This window comes from Strongylocentrotus purpuratus, unplaced genomic scaffold (genome assembly GCF_000002235.5).
Source record: "Strongylocentrotus purpuratus isolate Spur 01 unplaced genomic scaffold, Spur_5.0 spur5_scaffold_5, whole genome shotgun sequence".
NCBI lineage: Eukaryota > Metazoa > Echinodermata > Echinoidea > Camarodonta > Strongylocentrotidae > Strongylocentrotus > Strongylocentrotus purpuratus.
Window position 1 is genome coordinate 24,141,828 of NW_022145611.1, and position 25,146 is coordinate 24,166,973.

At 41.4% G+C, this 25,146-nt stretch overlaps 2 protein-coding genes across 3 annotated transcripts in view; one reads left to right on the forward strand and one right to left on the reverse strand.

The window, feature by feature from the left end:
• Positions 1-14,100: 14,100 nt before the first annotated feature.
• Positions 14,101-25,146, forward strand: part of LOC590684 (potassium channel subfamily K member 16) — a 39,736-nt gene continuing 28,690 nt past the window's right edge. For both annotated transcript variants that reach the window (XM_011684143.2, XM_011684141.2), the window contains exon 1: positions 14,101-14,312. The gene's annotated coding sequence lies outside the window, so the exon portion shown is untranslated. The remainder of the gene's footprint in view (positions 14,313-25,146) is intronic.
• Positions 17,865-24,821, reverse strand: LOC115929549 (RE1-silencing transcription factor-like). Its single transcript, XM_030998794.1, has 2 exons — positions 24,748-24,821; positions 17,865-18,892 (listed from the first exon to the last, which is right to left on the reverse strand). Exon 2 carries the CDS (start codon positions 18,886-18,888, stop codon positions 18,220-18,222), a length of 669 nt encoding a protein of 222 aa, XP_030854654.1. The 5' UTR covers positions 18,889-18,892; positions 24,748-24,821; the 3' UTR covers positions 17,865-18,219.

The window sequence follows — 25,146 nt, forward strand, 5'->3', positions numbered from 1 at the left end:
GAGAGAAAATAGAGCAAAAATAAGCGAGATACTGCTCAAAGAACAGTGTCATGTAGATTCATGATGTAAACGAAATTCACCGGGGTAATAATATGATTGCAGGGCCCTCAGGGAGAACAGTATGAATACTGATGAGGCTACCCTGGGTAAACAAGACATATTATTATTATTATTATAACACGCAAATTAAGAAAATTCTGACATGTCGCCTTTAATTGAAATTTTGACTATGATGCCGTCATCAAAATGAAGAATAGTGTTCATGAGTCCTGTAGAAAATTATATTGGGTACAACATATCAACATTTGAAAGAAATTTGATCCATATTGACAGAGATCTATACATTCAATTTCCCATAAATATGATGACGTCATAATATGCATATTACATGTATTATTTCCCAGATATTTTGAAAAACAGTTATATAGAACATGTTAATTGGACTATTCATCTACAGTGTTGTACACATGTATATTATTGTATCATACCATATTTTAATGATGATCTAATGAGTAAATTTAGTTCTATAAAGTTTGAATTCTTTGGTTTTATAATAGATCGGACACAAACAAAGATGATACTGAAAGCCGTACATGTTCTGTTCATTTCATGACCCAAAGGAGATACAGGAGAGTTGATGTTCCCTTTTTAAAATTTGGATTTGAAGTTTTAAGAATGCAGCTACAGTGTTTTAATATAGGCCAGTAATTCAATTTCCAGATCATTGTGTATGGATGTATTACAAAAACAAAATATGAATGATATGAAGCTTGTAAACATCAGCCTGCTTATGTGGAAAAAAATAACTGATGCTAGACACTACAAAAAGAGAGTGGCTTCAAGTGTACCTAACCATATGCACTCCTGAATTTGAGGTGTTATGTGTTTGTTTTTAAAAACCGCCTGTACTATTTTTTGATTGAATTTCTTTATTGTCATGCACAAAATAAAATGAAGGTATAAAAATCGTCTTACGGCTCACATTTGTATAAAATATAACAATACATATCATAGACAAATAACTTCAAATAACATAAATAACATAACAATGTAATATAATTTAACCTCTCTGTTGAGAGCCAGGGGAATTATTTGATTAGTAGTACTCCCCTGGCTCCCAACAGACAATACTAACTTAAATAAATTGCAGAAAATGTACATGACAACAATCAATGTCATATAAATAGAAATAGAACAAGTCACAGCCAAGATCTAAAATCAATTATTCATCAATTATTAACAATTTCAGATAAAAACTGTTTATTTTTTTATAGCAGACATAAACTAAACGTACATCATACTGAATGGCAAAGAGGAGAGACAAGAGAGAGAACGTTTGGAGAAATAATATTAACAGATGAAGGAATTTGTATTCATATTTAGCATGAGCAGGTGTCCATGTGGATTTATTTCTTCACACAAAAACACTTGTTAAATACAATTTTAAAATCCAAATTTCATTGGGCAAGTTTCACCATTTCACGGCAAATGGTAATGCATGATAATGCTTGCTTGGGGATCACATATATTCAAATGATAATGTTAATGATGATAATGATAATAAGTTAGAATAAACTACAACATCTGAACATTAAATAATTTTAATGAATTATGAGCAGAAAAGGCATTTCGGTATCTTTCCAATGTAAGGTTAGGGTTAGTGTTGATCGCACTTATTATGGAAAGGTAAAGCAAGAGATTATGAAATATTTCCATTTGACCGAGAAGGGGTATAAGAAGAAGTTCAGGTCGGCTAGGCCGAGTAAGGATGAACGCCCCAAACAGTTTGCTGTGAAGATGAAGGGGTATTTCGACAAGTGGCTGGAAAAGTCGAATATCGAAGAGAATTACGAGTCTTTGGTTGATGTAGTAATGCGAGAGCAATTTATAAATTGTTGTCCCAGAGAGGTAGTCGGATTCTTGAAAGAGAGGAAGTGTGGGAAGTTGGATGAAATGATTGAAAGTGCTTAAGTGTGAGTGCATGCACATGGATTGCACACTTTCTCGAGTAATCGTAGAAGCGATAGATTCCATCCAAGTCAAAGCCAGAAACAAAACCAAAGACATGATCCTAAATCAGTCTCTGTCACACAAACAGACGAGAAAACCAAGTCTGCTAGTTCAGTGAGATATGGTGGTGGTGGTGGCAGGGGCGTCGCTAGACCTTTTTTCGTGTGGAGGGGGGGGGGGGGTGTAGAGGCCAACGATTACCGACAAAACTAGCCACCAATTACCGACAAAATTGAATGTCCCAATATCTACAATTTTAACCCTATAAACCCGGGGGCGAAGGCTAAATTGTTTTTCATATGGACTATCTATAGTATTTACGTATGCGCAAATGGTCATTTTCCTCGACGACATAAATATACGAATTACCGTCAACCTAGTCAGCATCATAGCTATATAATTTAATGCAGGCGCGGAGCTAGGATCTTATTTTAGGGAGGGGCGGTAGAGAGCAAGCGAATCACATAAAGAGCTGCGCGCTCATTACGGGGTGTGGGTCATAGGCCTCATGCGCGAAGCGCGGAAGCTTAGACGTTTCATTAAATTGTTAGGAAAAGAAGACGATTTATTGTACCGTTCTCGACTGTTAAACCTTGTCTAAATAAAGTTTCCCCTCTCCCACGCGAAGCGTGAAAGCTTTGACGTTTCATCAAATTATGAGAAAAAGCAAACGATTCGGTGTACTGTTCTCAACTCTTAATCCTTATCTGAATTCAGTTCGCCCCCTCCCGCGCTAAGCGCGTAAGTTTTGACGTTCCATTAAATTATTAGAGAAAGTAGACGATTCGTTGAACCGTGCTCGACTCTGAATCCTTGTCTGAATGAAGTTTCCCCTTCCCGCGCGAAGCGAGGAAGTTTTGACGTTTCATTAAATTATTAGAGAAAGAAGACGATTTGTTGTACCGTTTTCGACTCTTAATCCTTGTCTGAATTCAATTTCCCCTTTCCCGCGCTCAGCGCGAAAAGCTTAGACGTTTGATTTAATTATGAGAAATAGCATACGATTCGGTGTACTGTTCTCGACTCTTAATCCTTGTCTGAATGAAGTTTCCCCCTTCCCGCGCTAAGCGCGGACGTTTTGACGTTTCATTAAATTATATGAGAAAGAAGACGATTCGTTGTACAGTTTTCGACTTTTAATGAGCCGTAATTGTCTGAATTCAGTTTCCCCCCCTTTAGCGCGAAGCGCGGAAGCTTTGACGTTTCCTTAAATTATTAGAGAAAGTAGACGATTCGTTGTACCGTTTTCGACTCTTAATAAGCCCTAATTGCCTGAATTCAGTTTCCCCCTTTAGCGCGAAGCGCGGAAGCTTTGACGTTTCATCAAAATATAAAGAAAGGAAGACGATTCGTCGTACCGTTGTTGACTCTTAATCCTTGTTTGAATTCAGTTTACCCGAAAATTGTAGACCTCGGATTTCTTTTGCTGATATTATAGGAAGGTAAAACTTCGAGAAAATACAAGTATTGTAGTTGTAGTCATTCTAGAAGTCGTCGCAGTGAATAAAAAGTCACAGTTCGTAGGGAAAAAATCTTGTCGGCCGACCGACAATATACATATGTATATGTAAAATATATATGTAAAACGAATGACAATTTTATATCATCAATGAAACTGTAAATCGTATTTAAATATACACAATATTTGTTAAGTGTTCTATATATTTTAATGTGTTATCAATGCAATGTTATGCCATGTGCTTTTTACTCTGTAAATTGAACAATTTCAGCTTTTAGCTGCATGTCCGATGATTTTTATCTCAATAAACCAATACAATACAATACAATACAATACATCTCACCGACCTCAAAATTCTGCATTGATATAGTACACGACGATCGTGCAAGAATACCGACCCACCAGACCCGACACAGCAACATATTTACCCGTGTCTTTCTTGCTCCCTCGACGAGACGACTCCACCCAACAACCCCCCTCTCTCTTTTACTCCCACTCCTCCTCTCTCAGGCTCTTACCTCCCCCCTCTCTCCTTTCTTTCACCCCCCGTTTCTTTTGTTTCCCTTTTCTCTTTTTTCTTCTTTTTTTCCATCTCTTTCTCTTCTTTCTTTTCCTTTCTTTCCTCTCCTCCCTCTTTTTCTTTTTTATCTTTCTTTCTTCTCTTTTCTTTCCTTTCTTTTCCTTTCTTTCCTTTCTTTTCCTTTCTTTCTTTTCTTTTCCTTTTCTTTTTTCTTTTCTTTCCCTTTCTCTATCTTTTTTCCCCTCCCCCTTTTCTCTTTTTTCCCGACGGCAGCGCAATTTTACCGACAATATCCTGACAGGTGGGGGTGTCGCACCCCACACCCCCCCTGGGAGATGCCCCTGGGTGGTGGTACAGAAATAAAGCGTGGATGTTACAAGTATGGTATTCCCACTCAATTGAAGCGGAATTGTCCGATGATGCCCATAGCACATTCTGCTCAGAACATGAGTGTGGAGGACACTTATATTCCATATGAGAATGTGAAGCGTGATTTGTCGAGTATTCCCCACGCCAATTTGTGCTCCACTTGCTTTGCTCTACCTGATCGTAAATACTTTACCCCCCCCCCCTCGCATTTCGTCCCCCCGGTCATGAAAGAAATCGCCGCCCCTGCTATTCAGAGTCAATAGTAGTCCCTGTCCGGTCGCCAGTTCACGGTGCAGTCTGAGCAAGCAATAAAGGTCATTGCAGAACACGTCGAAACGATGGCGTCCATGATATACAAAGTATTCTTTGAAACTCACCTCCAAGGAGTTATTTCAAAATGTACAAAGTCATGTTTTTAAGATCCGGGGTCATTGCCTAACAGGTCTATTCCCTAGACACTTGATTCGTCTGGCGTTTTCATAATTATGCTCACCAGTAAGGTAGCGATCATAGAATGCATATTAATATTTGAATATATGAATATTTGCGTTGGTACGGTGAGGTGGAGATCATTATTCGCCGACTATAAGCGTTAAGCCGAGTGATCAGGTAATCAGATTTCCTCACAAATAATATGTACATATTGGGAACATCTCTTACAGTGATATTTCCAGAGTACATTTTTAATACTAAGCTTCCACCAAACAACCAGAAACATTTCCTTTTGTTAATCTTACGAACTCAACAATTAAAGAGAAATTTTGTTGTGGGGGTTTCGGGCTACTTTGGATTTTGAAAGATAGACGCATTTCTTTATTAATATACATACAGAATACACATTATAATAAAGCTTTTGGCACACCCAAAACTGTAAACTGAACTGAAAGTCTTTCAGCGAATAGGGGGTGTTAGGGGGGTCAACCATATTGCTGTACAGACGCGCGATTAAAAAAATGAGTAGAGGGTACCGGTACTTTTTGTTGGTTAAGGCAAGATATGTGCTTGACGCGTTTAGGGTGCAAAAACGCCAAAGATCGGAAAAGGGGGTATGTTTCTGGGGTTAAATGAGCAAAAATCAGAAAAAGGTATGTTTCTGGAGTATGTCAACTCATGTATCAGGGGCCGCGGAACGGGGGGGGGGGGGGACTGCATCTAGACCCCCTACTTTTTTTAGTAGACACGTTTCATAAAATCTCCGAAAAAGGGGGTTTATAAATTGTTTGCATGCTCATTCTACTAACAATTTAGTGTTTTGATAATCGTTTTTAAATTTTCTTTGAAAAAAAAAGAAAGATTGGATGTGGAGGGGGAAGTCTATATAATAAAATAATCCAGAAAGTGCAAAAAAACACAGAACTTTTGGTCATGCTCTGGGTTTATAACTATGATGTTTTCTCTTCCTTTTAGACAAGTGATTATGTTTTTTTTTAATGATCTAATTTTCATCATAATCGCATTCTTGATCGTATTGATTTTAGTTATTATTTTGCTAAGTTTTGTAATAAATAAAACGGGGGAGGGGGGGGGGGGGGGGGGGGGGGGGGGGGGGGGGGGGGGTAGCCTTCTAAAGCTCCGGACCAGATTCGTATAATGATCAGAAAGTACCCCGGCCAGAGAGTCAGCGCGTACCATGAAGGTATTTACAAGAGCGCCATCTCAATGACTTTAGGAATTTGTTATATTTAATACGTAAGTTATTTTGGGACCACAATCAGAGGCGGCCCTCCATTGCCCCCCCCCCCCCCACTTTTTCAGATACCCCAAAAGTGCCCCTTTTTACATAGGAAAAGTGCCCCTTTTATTTTGTAAGAAGTGCCCCTTTTACATAGGAAAGGTGCCCCTTTTACTTTGACAAATGCCCCTATTACTTAGTAAAAGTGCCCCTTCCCCCTTTTCACCTCTGACGAGTGCCCTTTTTATTTTTGACACGTGCCCCTTTTCCTTCGACATGTTCCCATTTTCCTTTGCAATAAGTGTCCATTTTCCATTCTCATAAATCTTGAAATTATCTTGAATAAGTGCCCTTTTTAATCTCTAGTAAGTGCCTCTTTTCAGGTACGAGAAGTGCCCCTTTTCACTTTGAATAAGTGCCCCCTTCACCTCTGATAATTGCCCTATTCAAAACTGAGAGGTGCTCCTTTTACTTTGACAACTTCCCCTTTTTTCCTTTGTAAGAAGTGCCCCTTCTTCTTCTAATAACTACCCCTTTTTTAAACTCGGATGGGCACACCTTTCATTTTAACATGTGCCCCTCTTATTTTCTAATAAGTGCCCCCATTAAGTGCCCCCATTAAAAAGAGAGAGCTCCTTCCCCTTCTCATAACTACCCCTTTCCCTTTCTAATAAGTGCCCCTTTTCCTTATGATAAGTGCCCCCATTAAAAAGAAAGAGCTCCTTCCCCTTCTCATAACTGCCCCTTTTAAAAATCTGAACGGTGCCCCCTTTTCATTCAACAAATGCACATTTTCCTTTATTATAAGTGCCCCTTTTCATATCTGGTCAGTGCCCCTTTTCAACTCTGATAATTCCCCTTTTAATAATGATACGTGCCCCTTTTCCTTTCTAATAAGGGACCTATCCCCTTTTCATCTCTTATAAATGCCCCTATCAAAATCTGATGGGTGCCCCTTTTCCGTCAACAAATGCCTATTTCCCATTTTCGTAAACGCCTCTTTTTCATCACTGGTGAGTGCCTCTTTTCAGGTGAAAAAATGCCTCATTTTCACCTCTTATAATTATCCTTTGTACTTTGACACGTGCTCCTTTTCTTTTCTAATAAGTGTCTTATCCCTTTCGATAATTGTCCCCTTTTCATGTTATCATTAAACGTGCCCCTTATTTAAAGCGACTAAGAGCAATTTCCCCCAAAGTTCACTCGCTGCGCTCGCTCGCATTTAAAGATGATATAATTATGAAATTCAAATGTCAACTACATTTCTAGATCTATTTACATAAAGTGGGTGTAGCATGGCAAATACTGGTTAACGCCATCTACGACTTTTTTGACAACTGCACGTAAACGAATAGACTTGATTATTACGTCAGCGCGCACTAGCGTTCGCAAAACAGACCGAAGTTCTCCTCACGCTTCGGTTTCGCGTATGTTGCACGCACGCAGGCGCGTACGCAGGGGGGGGGGGGGGGGGGGGGGGGGGGGGGGGGGGGGGGGGGGGGTTGAACCCCCCTCCCCCTTTGGTATTTTTTTGTGTGTAAACCCCCCTATTAAAAAAAAAAAAAAAAAAAAAATTATGCCCATGGCTGACCTAAAAAAGGTGACCTTACCCCCCCCCCCCAACGAAGAAAAATGTCAAATTTTCAAATTTCGAGACCCCCCCCCCCAAAAAAAAAGTGTCCTCTTACCCCCCCCCCCCCCCCCCGCTTATTCAGCGAAATTTTTGGCCCGATTTCAAAATTCTAAACCCCCCCCCCCCTTGAAAAAATCCTGCGTACGCCACTGCCCGCACGTGAATACTGCGTGACCCCCTTTAACACCAACATGAGATTATCATTTTGTCTTTAAAATTAATGATGCCTAAATTGGAAGATTAATTCTATCTACATTATTATAGCCATAAAGTTAAGCAATGTTGATGTAGGGAATCTGTAAGGAAAATAAGCTAATTAGGGAATGAAGACATAAAAATGAAAAGACACTATGATGCACAATAGATACCCTGCAAGATTCAATTTTTTAAACCAAAGAATAAGCACTGCCACAATTTTGTAATGGGAGATAAAGTAATTAATAACGTAATTTCATAGTGTCCGCTATTTCCTACTTACATAGTGAATACCGGATAGTGTGTTAACAAATACTTTCTCTTTATAAGGCTATATTTATATTATGTTATTTCATTTATTTATTTATCTATTATTGTTATCAGTATCATTATTAATATACATATATATATTTTGTTTACATTTTGGGGAGGGGGCTACTAAAAATCAACACCCCACCCTCCCTCCTTTAACAACATATTGATAGTTTACACATTGTGGTGTTCCGCTTCAAAGAATCAGAAGAGAACCAACAAAATTATCAACAAAATTGGTTGACAACTTTACCAGCATTGATATTAAGGTATCAGAACTATTCCCATCATTCATTTATTTACCAAACTAGTCAATTTCAAAATTTGAGTTAAACATTACTCTTGATATTTGGAACATTGACAAATATAATGTTAATATAATTTCTCTAATTCTAGGATAAAAAAACACCTGCTCGTTTTGGAAAAGCTTTCTTTTTTACAACTGATTAAAAAAAACACTTACTTTGACAGCACACATTATTTTGTAATACAATGTTTTCCCTTAAAATATAAGATAAAAGGTACCTTTAGGAGACATCAGTTCAAAAAAATATTTAAATCACTTGAAGTTGCAGCCTACACTTCTGCATGTCAAATTAATTGTAAGATTAATAGGTCATTACGTGATGACGAATAAAAGGTATTATTAATTGGAAATTGAATTGAATTGTTAGTTTCTAGTTTGCGATGCATGGCAACCGTTTATGTGCATGTAATTTTGATCGTAAAAAACACCACTTTACTTCCTAATACTAAACAAGATACATGTATATTGCAAGTTCATTTTGTATAACTTGCAGCGCAGAGGCGGCCCTCCCGGGGGACAGGGGGCACATTGCGAACTCACTAATCTTTGAAATTTGCTTCGCTCGCTCGCAAACGATTATTGTTAGACCATCGAACTCAACTGCAAAAGTATGATGCTTAAGCAGTATATTGTTTGATTTATAAAGAGAAACAAATATTGAAATCATCTTTGATGCACAATGTAGGGTATATACCTGTATATATGTCTTGAAAAAATGGGTGCTTTTTTTTGTTCATGCCCCCCCCTCCCCCACTTTAGAAGTCGCTCGGCTACCCCTGCTTGTAGATATAGGTTTGTAGAAAGGAGCTCCTCGAACAAGATAGGCCTTCCAAAAATGTCGCTTCAAGCCATTAAACATTGGAAACAAAAGAAATGTTTAAAATCGTGTTTATATAATTATACACAAGTATGATTATTTGATGTCCTAAAGGTTGGCAAAATTTTCGTTACAGCGTTGTTAACTGTTTATTGATGGTTGGAAAAAGAAATGTGCCCAATAAACATGTATGATATTATACGAACAAAATATGTTAACAACGTTACGTCGGAAACTTCCGTTACTAAACATGAGGCTTAGTAATATTATGATGTTAACTGTATACTGTATTATGTACCCATCTTATGATGTGTATCAAACGGTTCTAGGACACCACCCCCTGGACACCCCCCCCCCCTCCCCGGATTACCACCCCTTGTCAACTACCCTCTAGGTAATATGGTAACTATCATCTAGGACGACTACCCCTCGGGAAAACTATCCCCTAGGACAACTACCCCCGGACAACTACCCCCGGCAACTATGCCCCAGACAACTACCCCTCTACGACAACCATCCTCTAGGACACCTACCCCCGGACAACTATCCTAGGGGTAGTTGTCCGGGTGGTGGTTGACCTAGGGGGTAATTGTCCTAGGGGTAGTTTTCCTAGGGGCTAGTTGACTGGGGTTTGTTATCCGGGGTGGATGTCCATGCAGGGGGTAGGTGTCCGGATACGGTATCAGACACCCGTAACTTGGTTTGATTTGATTTGATTTATTTTTCATGTTCGATTTTCTTTTTCTTTTACAAATTTTACAAGTTTTACAAATAACAAACAAAACATTGCAAAGTTTACACAGTTCAAAAGAATATAATGTAGAATAAAGTAAGACTGGCTGTCGAAAACATCAAGCAGGAGGGTTGACAAAGTAAGCAAAGCTTGATAGCATGACTACCCTCATTGAGTACATGCATACTAATACAAATATGGAGGAAAAAATATTGGTAAAAGGGGAAAGAGAGAGAGAGAGAGAGAGAAGAAAAACGAAGAAAAAAGAAAGAGGGGTGTACATCAAGATTCATAATTATGTATGTAGTAGTTGGATTTCAATTTGATACTATGAAGATAAAAAAGAAGATGCATATTTGAATATTGGGTGGCCAACTTAGGATATATACTGTAGAATGAGAAGACTCACGAGGTTTCTGGATAATATGAAAAACTTAATAACGGGTGGGAATATTCATAAAGCTTTCATTTATTTACTATGAAGTGCCTTTGATATCAAATTTTCGGTTCTAGGACACCTACCCCCTGGACATCCACCTCCCGAATAACCAGGGGTAGTTTTCCAGAGGATAATTGTCCGGGGGTAGTTGTCCTGAGGGTAGTCGTCCTAGAGGGTTGTTGCCCTAGGGGGTAGTTGACAGGGGGTGCATGGTTATCCGGGGTGGATGTTCAGGGGGTAGTGTCCGGATACGCAAATTTTCATATCAAAACAATATTTTTAAAAGCAAACCCTCAGTATTCAGTATGATGAACTTTGAAATGCAAGACTTTGAACTAACGTTTTCTGCAGGTGGTGGTTTATGTTGTACATGTGCCCAGGGGCGTCGCCAAAGGGGGGGGGGGTGTGAGGGGTGTGACACCCCTCCACCTGTCAGGATATTGTCTGTAAAATTGCGCTGCCGTCGGGAAAAGAGAGAAAAGGGGGAGGGAAAAAAGAGAGGGAAAGGAAAAGAAAAGAAAGAAAGGAAAAGAAAGGAAAGAAAAGAGAAAGGAAAAAAAAGGAAGAAAAAAGAGAAAAGGGAAAAAAAAGAAACGGGGGTGAAGAGACGAGAGAGGGGGGAGATAAGAGCCTGAGATAGGAGGAGTGGGAGTAAAAGAAAGAGGGGAGGTTGTGGATGGAGTCGTCTCGACAAGGAAGCAAAAAAGACACGGGTAAATGTTGCTGTGTCGGGTCAGCTGTGTCGGTAATCTTGCTCGATCCTCGTTTACTATATCAATGCAGAAGTTTGAAGTCGGTGAGATGTATGATATTGTCGGTCGGCCGAAAAGTTTTTTTCCCTACAAACTGTGACTTTTTATCCGCTGTGACGACTTCGAGAGTGACTACAACTACAATACTTGTATTTTCTCGAAGTTTCACTTTCCTATAATATCAGCTTAAGAAAGGTTTAAAATTTTCGGGGAAACTAATTCAAACAATGATAAAGAGTCAACAACGGTACGACGAATCGTCTTCCATTCTCTATATTTTGATGAAACGCCAAAAGCTTCCGCGCTTCGCGCAAGAGGGGGGAAACTGAATTCAGATAAATAGAGCTTAATAAGAGTCGAAAACGGTGCAACGAATCGTCTTCTTTCTAAAATAATTAAATCAAACGTCTAAGCTTTTCGCGCTGGAAGGGGAAAACTGAATTCAGACAAGGATTAAGAGTCGAAAACGGTACAACGAATCGTCTGCTTTCTCTAATAATTTAAGGAAACGTCAAAGCTTCCGCGCTTCGCGGTAAATAGGGAAACTGAATTCATGGATTATTAAGAGTCGAAAATGGTATTACGAATCGTCTTCTTTCTCTAATATTATTGTATGAAACGTCAAAACTTCCGCTTCGCGCGGGAGTAGGGGAAAACTGAATTCAGATAAGGAGGATTAAGAGTCGAGAACAGTACACCGAATAGTCTGCTTTTTCTCATAATTTATGAAGCGTCTAAAGAGGGGGAGAAACTGAATTCAGACAAGGATTAAGAGTCGAGCATGGTTCAACGAATCGTCTACTTTCTAATACTTTAATGAAACGCCCAAACTTCCGCGCTTCGCGCGGGAGGGGCAGAACTGAATTCAGATAAGGATTAAGAGTCGAGAACAGAACACCGAATCGTCTGTTTTTTCTCATAATTTAATGGAACGTCAAAGATTCCGCGCTTTGCGTGGGAGGGGGAGAAACTGAATTCAGACAAATCGAGAACGGTACAGCAAATCGTCTACATTTCATAATAATTTAATGAAAGGCCAAAGCTTTCGCGCTTCGCGCGGGGGGGGGGGGGGACTTCATTCAGACAAGGATTAACAGTCGAGATCGGTACAATAAATCGTCTTCTTTTCCTAATAATTTAAGGAAACGTCTAAGTTTCCACGCTTCGTGCGGGAGGCCTAACACCGACAGCCCCTTTAACCCTAATAAGGCCGGGGGGGGGGCCATTATGCCCCCCTCCACGATTTTTCTGATTGCTCGGGAACGCATATGGATGGCGCCCCGCCGCTCGGTGACTTTTTTCTTTCGAGTCTTGGGCAACTTTTAAAAGAATTTTTTTGAAAATCGGACCTACGGTTACAAGGTCATGTGACCTTTTGTCTTTGCATGTCAGCCCGAAAATCGCTAATTTTCGTGATTTGTGTATACAAAACATATGGAAAAGTCATTTTTCCTAAAAACAGATCAAACATGGGTTATTGGGTCTTGTTTAAAGTTTAGGTGAGTTTAGGTGGTTGTTTTGGGAGTCAAAATAGTTGAATTGTAGTAAGAAATGAAAAAACAACAACAAAAACAATGAAATACATGAGTTAAAAACAATGAAATACATGAGTTAAAAACAATGAAATACATAAGAAATTATCAAAACAAGGAATAACATAAGGAATAAGCTGGCTCTTCCAAATTTGTTTGTCGTATTATTATTCAGAATAGTCTAATGAATATATGTAGTGAAAAAGAATGCTTAAATATGAATAATATATGATTTATGGGTAAAAATGTGATTTTTAAGTTTGCATAAATTACCATAAATATGCAAATGAGTGAATTTTTCATAAAATTGAAATTATCATATTATTCTATACACTTCACTTAACATGCGTGCAAATTTTCGCGGCGATCGGCAGCTTCGCGGTCGAGATCTTAAGGGGGGGGGGGGGGGGGGGGCATAATGCCGCCCCCGGCCGTACTAAGGCCTCAAATGGCCCGGCCTTTTTAGGGTTAAGTGATTCGCCTGCTCACTACCGCCCCTCCCTGAAATAAGATCCTAGCTCCGCACCTGCATTAAAATATATAGCTTTGATGTTGACTGAGTTGACGAAATAATTCGTATACTTATGTCGTCGAGGAAAATGATCATTTGCGCATACGCAATTACTATATAGATAGTCCATAGGAAAAACAATTTAGCCTTCGGCCCCGGGTTTATAGGGTTAAATTTGTAGATATTGGGACATTTAAGTCTCTACACCCCCCCCCCCCCCCCCCCCCACCACTGAAAAAGGTCTAGCGACGCCCCTGCATGCATGTGTCTGTACTATGCTACACTTAAATTGATACATTGTGTACTATCATATTTTCGATATAGTGCGCTCATACATGCATCTTCTCATACGACGGACCTTTCTTTTTATACAATTTCTGTTCTTTGAGTAGTTGTGAGCTCGTATAATATAGCGATGCGAATATCGCGCCAGGCCAGGTGGGTGTTTCACAAAGTCGAACTTAAAGGCCCACTGCACTACTTGTAGCTAATTGCGCCCTCTATATAACAAACAATGCCTAATCGGTGACCATTGGTCCCCCATGATCCTCTTTTTCTTATGTTAACTGAGAGCTGAGTTGATGAGATATCCACCTGTCCAGTGACCTTGCAGGGCAGGGCAGTCAAATCCCTCCTGCAAACTACGGCAGATAAGAAAGTTGGACTTAACAATTATGGAAAGCCGTTTTAGCATTCATGAAAATATTTTGTTAATTTAAATCATTTATATTTTCTATTATCAAGGAGATTTTATGTTCTTGATGTGGAATTTTACAAAAAGTAAAAAATACTTTGAATATATTTCATTATAAGGCTACAAATGGCTCTCCAAAATATGTAAGTCCAACTTAAAGTTAATTAAATTCGACTTACTTTGGGCTAAAGATACGAGTGCAACGATCTGCCTTGACCGCCGCACCCGATCAGAGGAAAGCTCAAACATCAAGCGTCAACTTTGTTTTGTCGGTAAGGAGGGAAGAGTACATATCGACCAAATAGTTACTGTAAAGTGTAAACAGTGTTCATTTGGAATTCTTACAAGTTACAAAAGGTAAGCTAAACAGATATTGTAATGATTATGTTTTTTTTCTTTGCATTGGTTTTAGCTTTCTGTTTTGTTGACAAAATGCATTTCGTAAAGAAAAGAGGATGGTGTCGAGAAAAGTATTCGGGACTTGTACAAGTCATGGAGCAATCACCTGTTGCGATGTCATTCTCCCTGTGCTTTCCACGCCAGTGGTAAGGGCGTGGATTCTGTAAGGAAAGACCCCCATCCGAGTCCGATCTAGAGGAAGAGTTTAGATTTTCACGCGTCGTTATATACGGATAATTATAGATCTCAGTGCAGTCATAGTGTATATGCCCACACGTGGTAAGCCATCAATGCATTCTAATATACCTATTTATTCTTTTTATGCAAGTTCTTTCTCTAATTCTTCATCATTTCCTCTTCTTTAAAAAAAATTACTTTCTTCATTCTTATTTAGACCTACTGTACATCTTTATCTCTTTTATTCCCAGTTTTATTTCTTTTTTTCTCATACATGTACATATAAATAACATTGCCCCTGTCTTCCTTTTTCCCCTTTAGGGTACTATTTCTTATATAATTGTTTTCTGTGATATCCCCCCCCCCCCCTCCTGCTGTTTACCTTCCATTTCTTTCCATAGACATCATGAGTTAATGTTTTTAATACTGCTTTCAAACTGGCTTCTATCGGAGTCACACCGATGAAAATACTGATTGAATTTTCCTTATGTAAACAAAGGTGAAATGGCAGTTTTCCCCCTGTCGCTTTCTAACTGCCGGTGAAATTCACTCGCTGTGGCGAGCCCTTGCCGGAAGTGAAGAATTATTGCGTAATTATTAAGCCCGCGCTCCATCTACATGTAGCTAGCATGCAGCATGTTCAACCATAAGTCAACAAACACAGCTGGTTACGATAAAGCGCGCGTATACTGCGACCTTTGACCATTTGAATCGCTGTTTTAATCGCCTTTTTCTCCCGAACGCTTTCTAACTGGCCGTTTCATCGGTGTCACACCGATAGAATGAGAATTTAATCGCCTATTTCTCTTCTTTTCATCGGCTATTTAATCGCCTTTTTCTCCTCTGTTGCTTTCTAACTGGCCGTTTCATCGGATGCGTCCGGATGCATCCGATGAAAATCAGTGCAGTTAGAAAAGGGTATAAGTCGAATAGTAATGAAAGAATACAAATTTTGGTTTTCTGTGTAGGCCATGTGAATGCGTGTAGGCCATGCAAATACATTTGTGGGGGGGGGGGGGAGGGGGGGGGCCGGGAGGGGGAATCTTTGCAGAAGTGTGTCTTACAATGTAGATGACATCCTCTTTCACATGATATAATTTAAGTGAAATTTGCCATCAAATTTTTGGCGAATTTGGGGATCCCCACACTTTATAGGGGCTTTAAAGGTATAGACCAGTTTTGGAAATGCCCCCCTCTCACAAAATGAAATGGAAGCTCTTATTACCAATCATGTGAAAGAATAATGTTTTGAATTTTGAATAATATGTGATCAGTGGTGTACACAGGATTTTTTCAAGGAGGGTGTTTGAAAATTGAAAGTGGGGAGGGGGGGTAGCGAGCAATATTTTTTTCTTCTTGCCCCCGGAAATGGGGAAACCGCGCCGACCGATATTTCGCTCAGTGGGGGAGGGGGGGGGGGGGGGGGGGTAGTGAGCATTTTAAAAATCTTTTTAGCCTTCCCAGTTAAGTTTTACTCAGTACAACCCCCCCCCCCCCCCCTGCGTACGCACCTGTTTGTGATAATACAAATTTTGCCGGAAAACCACCTACTAATTGATATATTTGGTAAATCATTATATCTATCCGGACTGGATAGATATCGCGTAGTCCCATATACATCTTTCTATGAACAGTGCTTGTAACTTTACCAAGACTCATTATATTATATTATTATTCAAACAAGGCTAAAGAGCCAGCTAGTCAGTTGAGAAAGGAAAGTCTGACTATATACATGTACATGTACATGTACATTTACATAATATTCTGATTGTTGGTTGTTGCTTTTTGAAACAGAGGAGCCTGTTCACTCTTATCTAATCTGACCAAATGATCAATCTTGTGGTTGTTATGCTGTATTTTTGTTGAAGATATCTTTAATGCCCTACATCTACATTTAATTTGGATTTCCTTCTTGTTTCCCTCTTCTAGCAGGTGAAACCGATCTCCCTATTATCATTCAATAAGAGTATATTTTTTGCACCTTTTCCTTAAAGGCCCACTGCACTACTTGTAGCTACTTGCGCCCTCTAAATAACAAACCATGCCTAATCGGTGACCATTGGTCCCCCATGATCCTCTTTTTCTTATGTTAACTGAGAGCTGAGTTGATGAGATAACCACCTGTCCAGTGACCTTGCAGGGCAGTCTAATCCCTCCTGTAAACTATGGCAGATACGCTTTAAGGAGTCCACATACTGTACATGTACATGTATGTGCAAAATCCCCCCTCTCTCTCCATCTCTCTCTCTCTCCCTCTCTCTCTCTCTTCCCACTCTTTCTCTCTCTCTCTCTCTCTCTCTCTCTCTCTCTCTCTTCCCCCTCTTATCTCTCTCTTTCCCCTCTTCTCTCTCTTCCCCCTCTTCCTCTCTTTCCCCTCTTCCTCTCTTTCCCCTCTTCCTCTCTTTCCCCTCTTTCTCTCTTTCCCCTCTTTCTCTCTTTCTTTCCTTTCTCCCCCATCACTTAGTTTTGTCCCTCTCCTTCATTTCCCACAGAAGATGTGATTAGTTGCCATTACTACCCTCATCCTTTGTAAAAATTGGTATTTAGGCAGGGCCCATCACTAACATGCCCCCGGAACACCATACCATAGCGCCCAAAATATAAGTCAAGACCCCAACAATTGTGAACATTCATCCATATATAGACTTTTAAAAGTTCAGTCCAAACCCCCTTGAAAAATATTAGTATTGAACCATGATTTAGGGCTAAATGTTGGCAGATAATGAATTTCAATAATTTTGCCCCCCAAAACCCCCCCCCCCCCCCAAAAGGAATGTGTCAGTTAATCATCTTTTCTAATCTCATTCTTATTTTGTAAAATGAACTCAAAACCTTATTTACCATTTACATACTTGATAAGAACAGAATTCTATATGCACATTTCAGTGTACTGTGACGAGATCTGATTCCATGAACTTGGTAGCAATTCCGAACGACACGAACCAGGTCTCGTCTTATAAATCAGTCAACTCTCCCAGACAGTCGACTCTCACAACTCACAACTATTCAACGAGGATCTCAATCATGCATTCATCAATCACTTCAATCAAAGTAATATCCGAGACAAATAACGACAACTTACAATGATGTTTGATCTTTCAGCTTACTTTACTGCATTCCTTACTGCATCAATACAAAACACGGACTCCAGTTCGCAGCGTTATCAAATCACTTATATCAATCTGACCAAAAATGTCGCCCTCTTCAGGTTAAACACTGTAACATTCCGTCACACAACCCCCCACTTAGACTAGAACGTCCTCGTTCTAAACCTACCGAAACGACATTTTAAACATAGCTCAACAATATAGGCATTAAAAACATGTAAAAACGGTTTTTACTATTAATTCTTGTTTTCCTAACCAATCTATAAGAAAGTCCAAGCAAATCAACGTAATAAGCTACACATTTGCCTTTTTCTCTTCTTCCTGTTATTTTTATAGATATATAATTATATAACACAAGTAATCACAAATACAAAGACATTGATCAACAATGTCCAAAATACGTTTGGAAATGTAAAGAATATCAAAACACTTTTCTCGTAAGATCACTAGTAATACTTAAGTTACAACAACAACAAAAAACCTGACCTCTAGTAGGCCTACCTGATTTAAGCAAATTGTAAACTGAGGCCTATAGTTGTAATCAAAACAGATCAAGTAAACCAGTAAGACTTAGTGTTAACTTAAACAAGTATGAAGCGGTCGAAGAACTCCTTCGTCTTTCTCGTACGAACTACGCGTCCTTCAATAGTAAAGGTCGTCGTAATCCTCTTCTCAACTCTCGCTTTCTTGAAAACCGGTCTGTCTGTACGCGCATTTCCAGTGGCACCCTCTCCTCCACTCTCAGCTTCTTCCGACGAAGATGATGCTGATGACGATGACGAAACCACCTCATCCTGGGATGCGGCTCTCTTAAGCATGGCAAGAGGCTTGCCTCTGGCATCTCTGGAAGAATCAATACTAGGCACTGGAGTTGGATGTACACTTATAATGGCTGTGTTGTTTTCCTGTGGCTGGTCTCTGTCGTCTCTCTTCGTCTCCGGACAACGTCGATCTGGGGATTTTGCCCTTTCACCGCCCCGGCCCACCGGTTCTCTTTCTTTGCTCGACTCTCTTCTGGAAACCGTGCGCTGTTCGTCCTTTCGGTGTCCGTCCACGTGCCTTTCATAATTCCCCCGCCTGGTAGAGGAATAATCGCAGGTCTTGCAGTTCCACTTCCGGGATCCATCCCGATGGTTCTCCCCGATATGGCGCATCAGGCTGCGGTGGTACAAGAACGTGGAAAGACATTCTCGGCACTTGTAAAGCCGGTCCCCATCCAAGTCCTCTGGTTTCTTCCACTCCTCAGACATTATTCTGCAATTGTGAAGAACAAAACACAAATAATTATTTATGTCGATAATTCTTATTTAATAAAAGAAATCTGGTGGTTTTCGTTTTCTTCTGGGATAGCGACTCTCAATCACGGGAGTCTGAGGTAGATCAGTGGGAAGATCGAACCCGGGTTGATGATCATCAGGCAAGTTCTCATCAAGCTGGGGTTGGTCATCAGCAGGGGTCTCATCAAGCTGGGGTTGATGATCATCTGACAAAGTTTCATCACTGGCAGGGCTGATCTCTTCTGGTATGACCTCAGGGGAAAGATTAGGAGAATCAGCAAAGGGAAATTCCTCCTCAGGAACTCTAAGGCGATACTCCCATGCAAGAAGATCTTCACCAGTGTACAGCTTGAGCCTATCTACATGTACTACCTTTGCTTTCGATCGGCGACTCAGCTGAATCCGAAACGTAACATCTGAGATCTTCGTAACCACTAGGTAAGGACCCATCCATCGCAGCTGTAATTTCGGGGAAACCCCCTTCTTCTTGCTGTGATCATATAACCAAACAAACTGTCCTTCCTTGAGATTAGTGGTGGTAGCTTTCCTGTCATAATTGCGTTTCTGACGCCTGGCACTCTTCCTAAGACACTCGCTAGCCCGTTCCTGAGCTTGTTGTAGATTCTGGCGTAGCTTTTCAGCGTAGTCTGTTTTTGGTTCATCACAGCTAGGATACTTTGGATTCTCCATAGTCAGGTCTATTGGAAGCGTCACTTCTCTCCCGAGCATGAGCATGTTGGGTGACTCTCCCGTGGATTCTTGTGCAGTACAGCGATATGCGCTAGTTGCATATGGCAAGCACTCATCCCATTCCCTAGACTTCTTTGACTGCTCGATGAGCATGGCGGTGATATTGATGAGGGTTTTGTTGAACCTCTCAATGAGCCCATCTGATTTCGGGTTGTAAGCTGTTGTTCTTGTCTTTCGAATGCCCAACAGGGAACACATCTCTGCAAACACCTGCGATTCAAAATTAGTTCCTTGATCGGTATGTAGTTCACGAGGGACACCAAAACGGCACACAAATTCTTCGACAAACTTTTGGGCCACTGTTGTAGCTCGAGCATCCGGAAGCGCATACGCTTCCATCCATTTGCTCTTATAATCCCCTACTACAAGGATCCACTGATTCCCATGGATGGTCTTGGGTAAAGGCCCGACAAGGTCCATTGCTACTCTTTCCACTGGCTCTCCCACCTCGTACTGTTGAAGTCGAGCACGTGCCCTCTTTGAGGGGGATTTTCTTCTGGCGCACAGGTCACACGACCGGATGAATGACCTCACGTCTCCTGACATGCCTGACCAATGAACCCTCTGTTTTACGTTTGACAATGTCTTGGTAACGCCTAGATGACCTCCTATTGTACCCCCATGGATTGCTTCTAGGTATTCTTTTCGGTACTTCCGTGGCAGGATAACCTTCCATTTCACGCATGCCCCATCCGACGTCTCCCATTTTCTGCATAGTACTCCTTGCTTGCAATCCAATTGGTCCCACTGAGCCCAGTACGTTTTCTTTGCAGCTGTCGAGTTGGCTATTGTTTCCCAATCTGGTCTACAGCTTCTTCCTTCCTTAGCCTTCAATACCCAGCTCATACTATCATCTTCCAACTGGCCTTCTCTTAAGGCCTCTCGAGTGACCCCAGGTAAGGCAATAATTGCCCTACAATGGAACTGGACTTGCTCGGAGGGAGTATCTGTCTCTGTAGATGTGTCTTCGCCGTCACTTGTGTCATCAACAAGGCCACACTGAGAACATGGTTTTCTGGACAGACTGTCGGCATTCACATGTTTCTTTCCTGGACGATGGTGTATTGTCAGTTTGTATGCTGCGATAACCTCGATCCAACGTGCCAATTGGCCCTCTGGATTTTTGAAGTTGAGGAGCCACTGCAAAGAAGCGTGGTCTGTTCTAACGGTCAGCTTCCTACCGTAGAGATACTGCTTGAAGTATTTCAAATAGAACACAACTGCTAGCAGCTCGCGACGGGTCACACAGTAGTTCCTCTCAGCCCTCGATAGCTTCTTGCTTGCGTAAGCGACTACTTTTTCCTCGCCTTCCTGAATTTGGGACAACACAGCCCCTATACCATTCTGACTGGCATCAGTGTCAAGCAGGAAATCCCCCTCTGGTAAGGGACATACTAGGATCGGAGCCTGGATAAGGCACTCCTTCAACTCTTCGAAAGCTCTTTGACATTCGTCATTCCACTCGAAACGCCTAGCCTTCTCAGTCAGTTCATGAAGTGGTGATGCGATGGATGCGAACCCGCGAATGAACTTGCGGTAATAGGATGCAAGCCCCAAGAAGCTTCGAACATCCTTGCTGCATGTGGGATTGGGCCAATTACGAATGGTCTCGACCTTGGCAGGGTCGGTTGTGATTCCTTCTGAAGACACGATGTGACCTAGGTATTTCACCGACTGTTGAAACAAATTGCACTTGGATGGTTTCAATTTCAAATTGGCTTCCCGGAGCCGCGCCAATGTTGTGCGAAGTCGTACGATTTGCTCATCAACTGTCCGACCGAACACTATTACATCATCCAAATAGATGAGCAATATGTCCCATTGTAGACCAGCCATCACTTTCTCCATCAACCTCTCGAAAGTTGCGGGGGCATTACACAGCCCAAATGGCATTACCTTCCACTTGTATAGGCCACCGCGAACCACAAAAGATGATTTGTCTTGAGCTTCATTATCAAGGGCAACTTGCCAATAGCCTGCAGCTAGATCTAAGGTTGAAAACCACTTGGCCCCGCCTAGTGCATCCAAGGTCTCATCTATTCGGGGGACAGGGTAGGCGTCTTTTACAGTTGCTACATTCAGGCCGCGGTAATCTACACACAACCGTTTTGTACCGTCCTTCTTAGTCACAAGCACTACATTGGCTGCCCAGGGGCTATCGGAAGGTTCGATGAGACCTTCTTGCACTAATGATTTGACTTGGCGATCAATCTCTTGCTGATTGACGATAGGGTGACGTCGAAGGCGTTGTCTTATAGGTCTTGAATTGCCGGTTTCGATGTGGTGTCTGACAGCATTGGTCCGGCCCAAATCGTGACTTCCAGAAGAAAATACATCTTGAAAATCCACGAGGCACTGTTTGATAGCTTGGTGATATTTCGGATCGATGTTGCTCAGGCTTCGTTGCAACAAGTCTTGTAGGTATGAAGGAACTTCATCGTTTCCACTATTCTCTGTCCTTTCCCCACTTTCATGCACTTCCGCTGGTGAGATCATCCCGACCATTGTTCCCCGGCGAAGTGTTATCTTGTTGTTCCCCGGGTTAAACAACCTCAGTGGCAAAACATCTGCCTCTGCAGTGACAAGGGACCTTGCCAACACCAGCCCATGGCGAGCCAATTCGCCTCCGCCTGCAACTGGTTCGATTATGGCAGTACCCGTCATCTCGTCCACACAGTTGGCGATCTCACCTTGCGCGAGCGTTTCTTGACCTGGTTGCACCTCAATAGTTTCTTTCACTAAAATCCTTCTTAGGAATGATCTCCCTATCTGGTTAAGGCATCGAATGTGTTCCCCGTTCAAGATGAGTTCCAGCCGGAAGAAGTCTAGAACCCCAGCGGTTGGAATCAAAAAGTCCATTCCAAGTATTACCTGGTTCCTAATATTAGCAAAGATGACCTTTAATGGAAAGATTGTCTTTCCAACTTTGACTTCTGTCCAGGCAACTCCTAGCACATCAAGTGGCGTTCCATCTACCTGCTGAACCCTGACGTTGTCTTGTTCAAGAACCGGTCTCTGCTCTTTCGCAATACTGTAGTACATGTCAGTTCTAACAATTGTGTCAGTTGAACCTGTATCGATGAGGAATCTACATTTTATAGACCTGATGGTACCCTCTACAAATAAGCCTTGCTTGGGTTCTTCGTTAGGTGTAAGTGTCACAATCCTTCCATCATCAAGTCGACTAGGTCCGTTACTTCTTACAGCCTTCCCGTGGACCTTCCGGTCAGCTGTTCGTCGTTTCCCGACCTCTCCTTTTCAGGAAGAGGACATTCCCTTGCGAAATGTCCATTTTCGTTGCAGTTGAAGCATATCAAATCTTCTTTTCTCCGCCATTTCTTGCCGGAATTTCCAGGAGTTGGTGGTTTGGGAACTCTCTCAGAAGAAAGAAATCTTTCATTCATGAGCCTTGTCATTGTCTCGAATTGTGTTGCCTGCCTTTCACACAAATGCTCCAATTTCTGGATGAGTTGCTCAGATTCCTTTTCTGAACCCCTCACCAATTTGTGCGGACGTCTCTCCGATCTTCGTTCTTCTTCGATTCTTTCATAGTTCTCTGTCTCTATGGCCGCACGAATAGCTTCGTCAATGTCCTTTGGCCTAGCTCTGTGCACTCCTTCTCGGATAGTCCGGTCTTCTATTGCCTCAATAAAATGGTTCTTCTCGAGCCTTTTTCTCCCAACCTCTGGAATGTCTGGGTAGGCTTTGATTGCCAATTCACATATGACTTGGCCAAGTTCCTTCAGTGTTTCTGTTTGGCCTTGACGGCGATGACGCAATTCAAACAGAAAATTTTCTGCCTGTTGACTTGGGCCAAATCGCTGCTCTAGGAGCTTGGTCAGTCCCCTATACGTAAGTTTGCGATCGTGCTGATGGTCCAACAGACGGAGTGCTTCACCTTGAAGGCTTACAGTCAGAAAAGCACTTGCCTGCTCCTCTGTCCAACCATTTATATCTTTGCATGCTTCAAAGTGTTTCAAGTACTGATGCCACGATGTTTGTCCATTGAACCGATCAGGTGTTATGCAAGGCCTTTGGCTCTGTTTTGTTCCTATTGTACAATCTCTAGAAACTTCTTCTTTTATTTCCACATCACCCTGCTTGTTGTCAGGCTTCTTCGTAAGAGCCGATTTCGTTCTTCCACTGGCCTTTTCCCATGGAAAATTGGGATCGAATCCTTCAAGGAAAGGGGACCCAATGTCCCCAGCCAACTCTTGAGAAAACATGGTATCCGGCACAGGAGTCGAACAATCGGTTCCAACCTTCCGGTCTGGGGTCAATAGCTCAGGATACAAGCCCTTCTTCTCTCCACATTCGGGCGCGTTTTCACCCTTGTTTCTCTCAGTGTACGGTCCATTGAAAACTATGTCCGTATCTACTCTCCTTCTCACAGATGGTTCTTCGAACTGTCCAAGCTTGACGGTACTTTGTGAAGACAATCCCTGTTGTCTTGCTTCTATCAGATTAATTTTTGACCGTGCATTGTCACGTTCCAACTGTAAAATTTGATTCTCCATTCGTAGACGTTCCAGCTCTGTGTTCAATTGAGTTAGGTCACATTCATTAACTGAGGACCTTTGATGCTCCTTTTTATCCATGGTGAATTTATTAAGAGCTGTAGCACAAAGAACTTCCACCTCAAGTAGAACCTCAATTGGCACCTCAACTGACACCTCAACTTGGCACCTCAACTTGGCACCTCACCTGGCACCTCAACTTGGCACCTCACCTGGCACCTCAACTTGGCACCTCACCTGGCTGCACTTCTCGATAGTTCGCAGCTCACGTTAGCACCTAAAAAGGTGGCGTGTTTTGAGTCCGTGTCTTAGTATGTAGTTTCACGCTGGAAGCATGACCCACGCTGTTTTAGTTATCCCACCGCTGCCACCAGTGTGACGAGATCTGATTCCATGAACTTGGTAGCAATTCCGAACGACACGAACCAGGTCTCGTCTTATAAATCAGTCAACTCTCCCAGACAGTCGACTCTCACAACTCACAACTATTCAACGAGGATCTCAATCATGCATTCATCAATCACTTCAATCAAAGTAATATCCGAGACAAATAACGACAACTTACAATGATGTTTGATCTTTCAGCTTACTTTACTGCATTCCTTACTGCATCAATACAAAACACGGACTCCAGTTCGCAGCGTTATCAAATCACTTATATCAATCTGACCAAAAATGTCGCCCTCTTCAGGTTAAACACTGTAACATTCCGTCACAGTACTAACATCTGAAACTATGCTTACCATATGGTAGGATGATTTGTGAACATGCATGGAAATGCATTGACGATTTGTTATTTCACTCAGCTTTGGACATGTATTGAATGGTAAGGGGTAAAAGTCAATGGGTTATATCCCATTTGTGAAGCAAACAAGATTTGTGATTCATTCATCAATCACAAACAGACTACCCATAAAGCTGAATCCTACAAGAAAAGAATTTATGGTCAGCCTTGTTCACACAA

Coding starts and splice junctions, on each gene's coding strand:
- LOC115929549 (XM_030998794.1), bottom strand. CDS start 18,888: ATGTCTGAGGAGTGGAAGAAACCAGAGGACTTGGATGGGGACCGGCTT.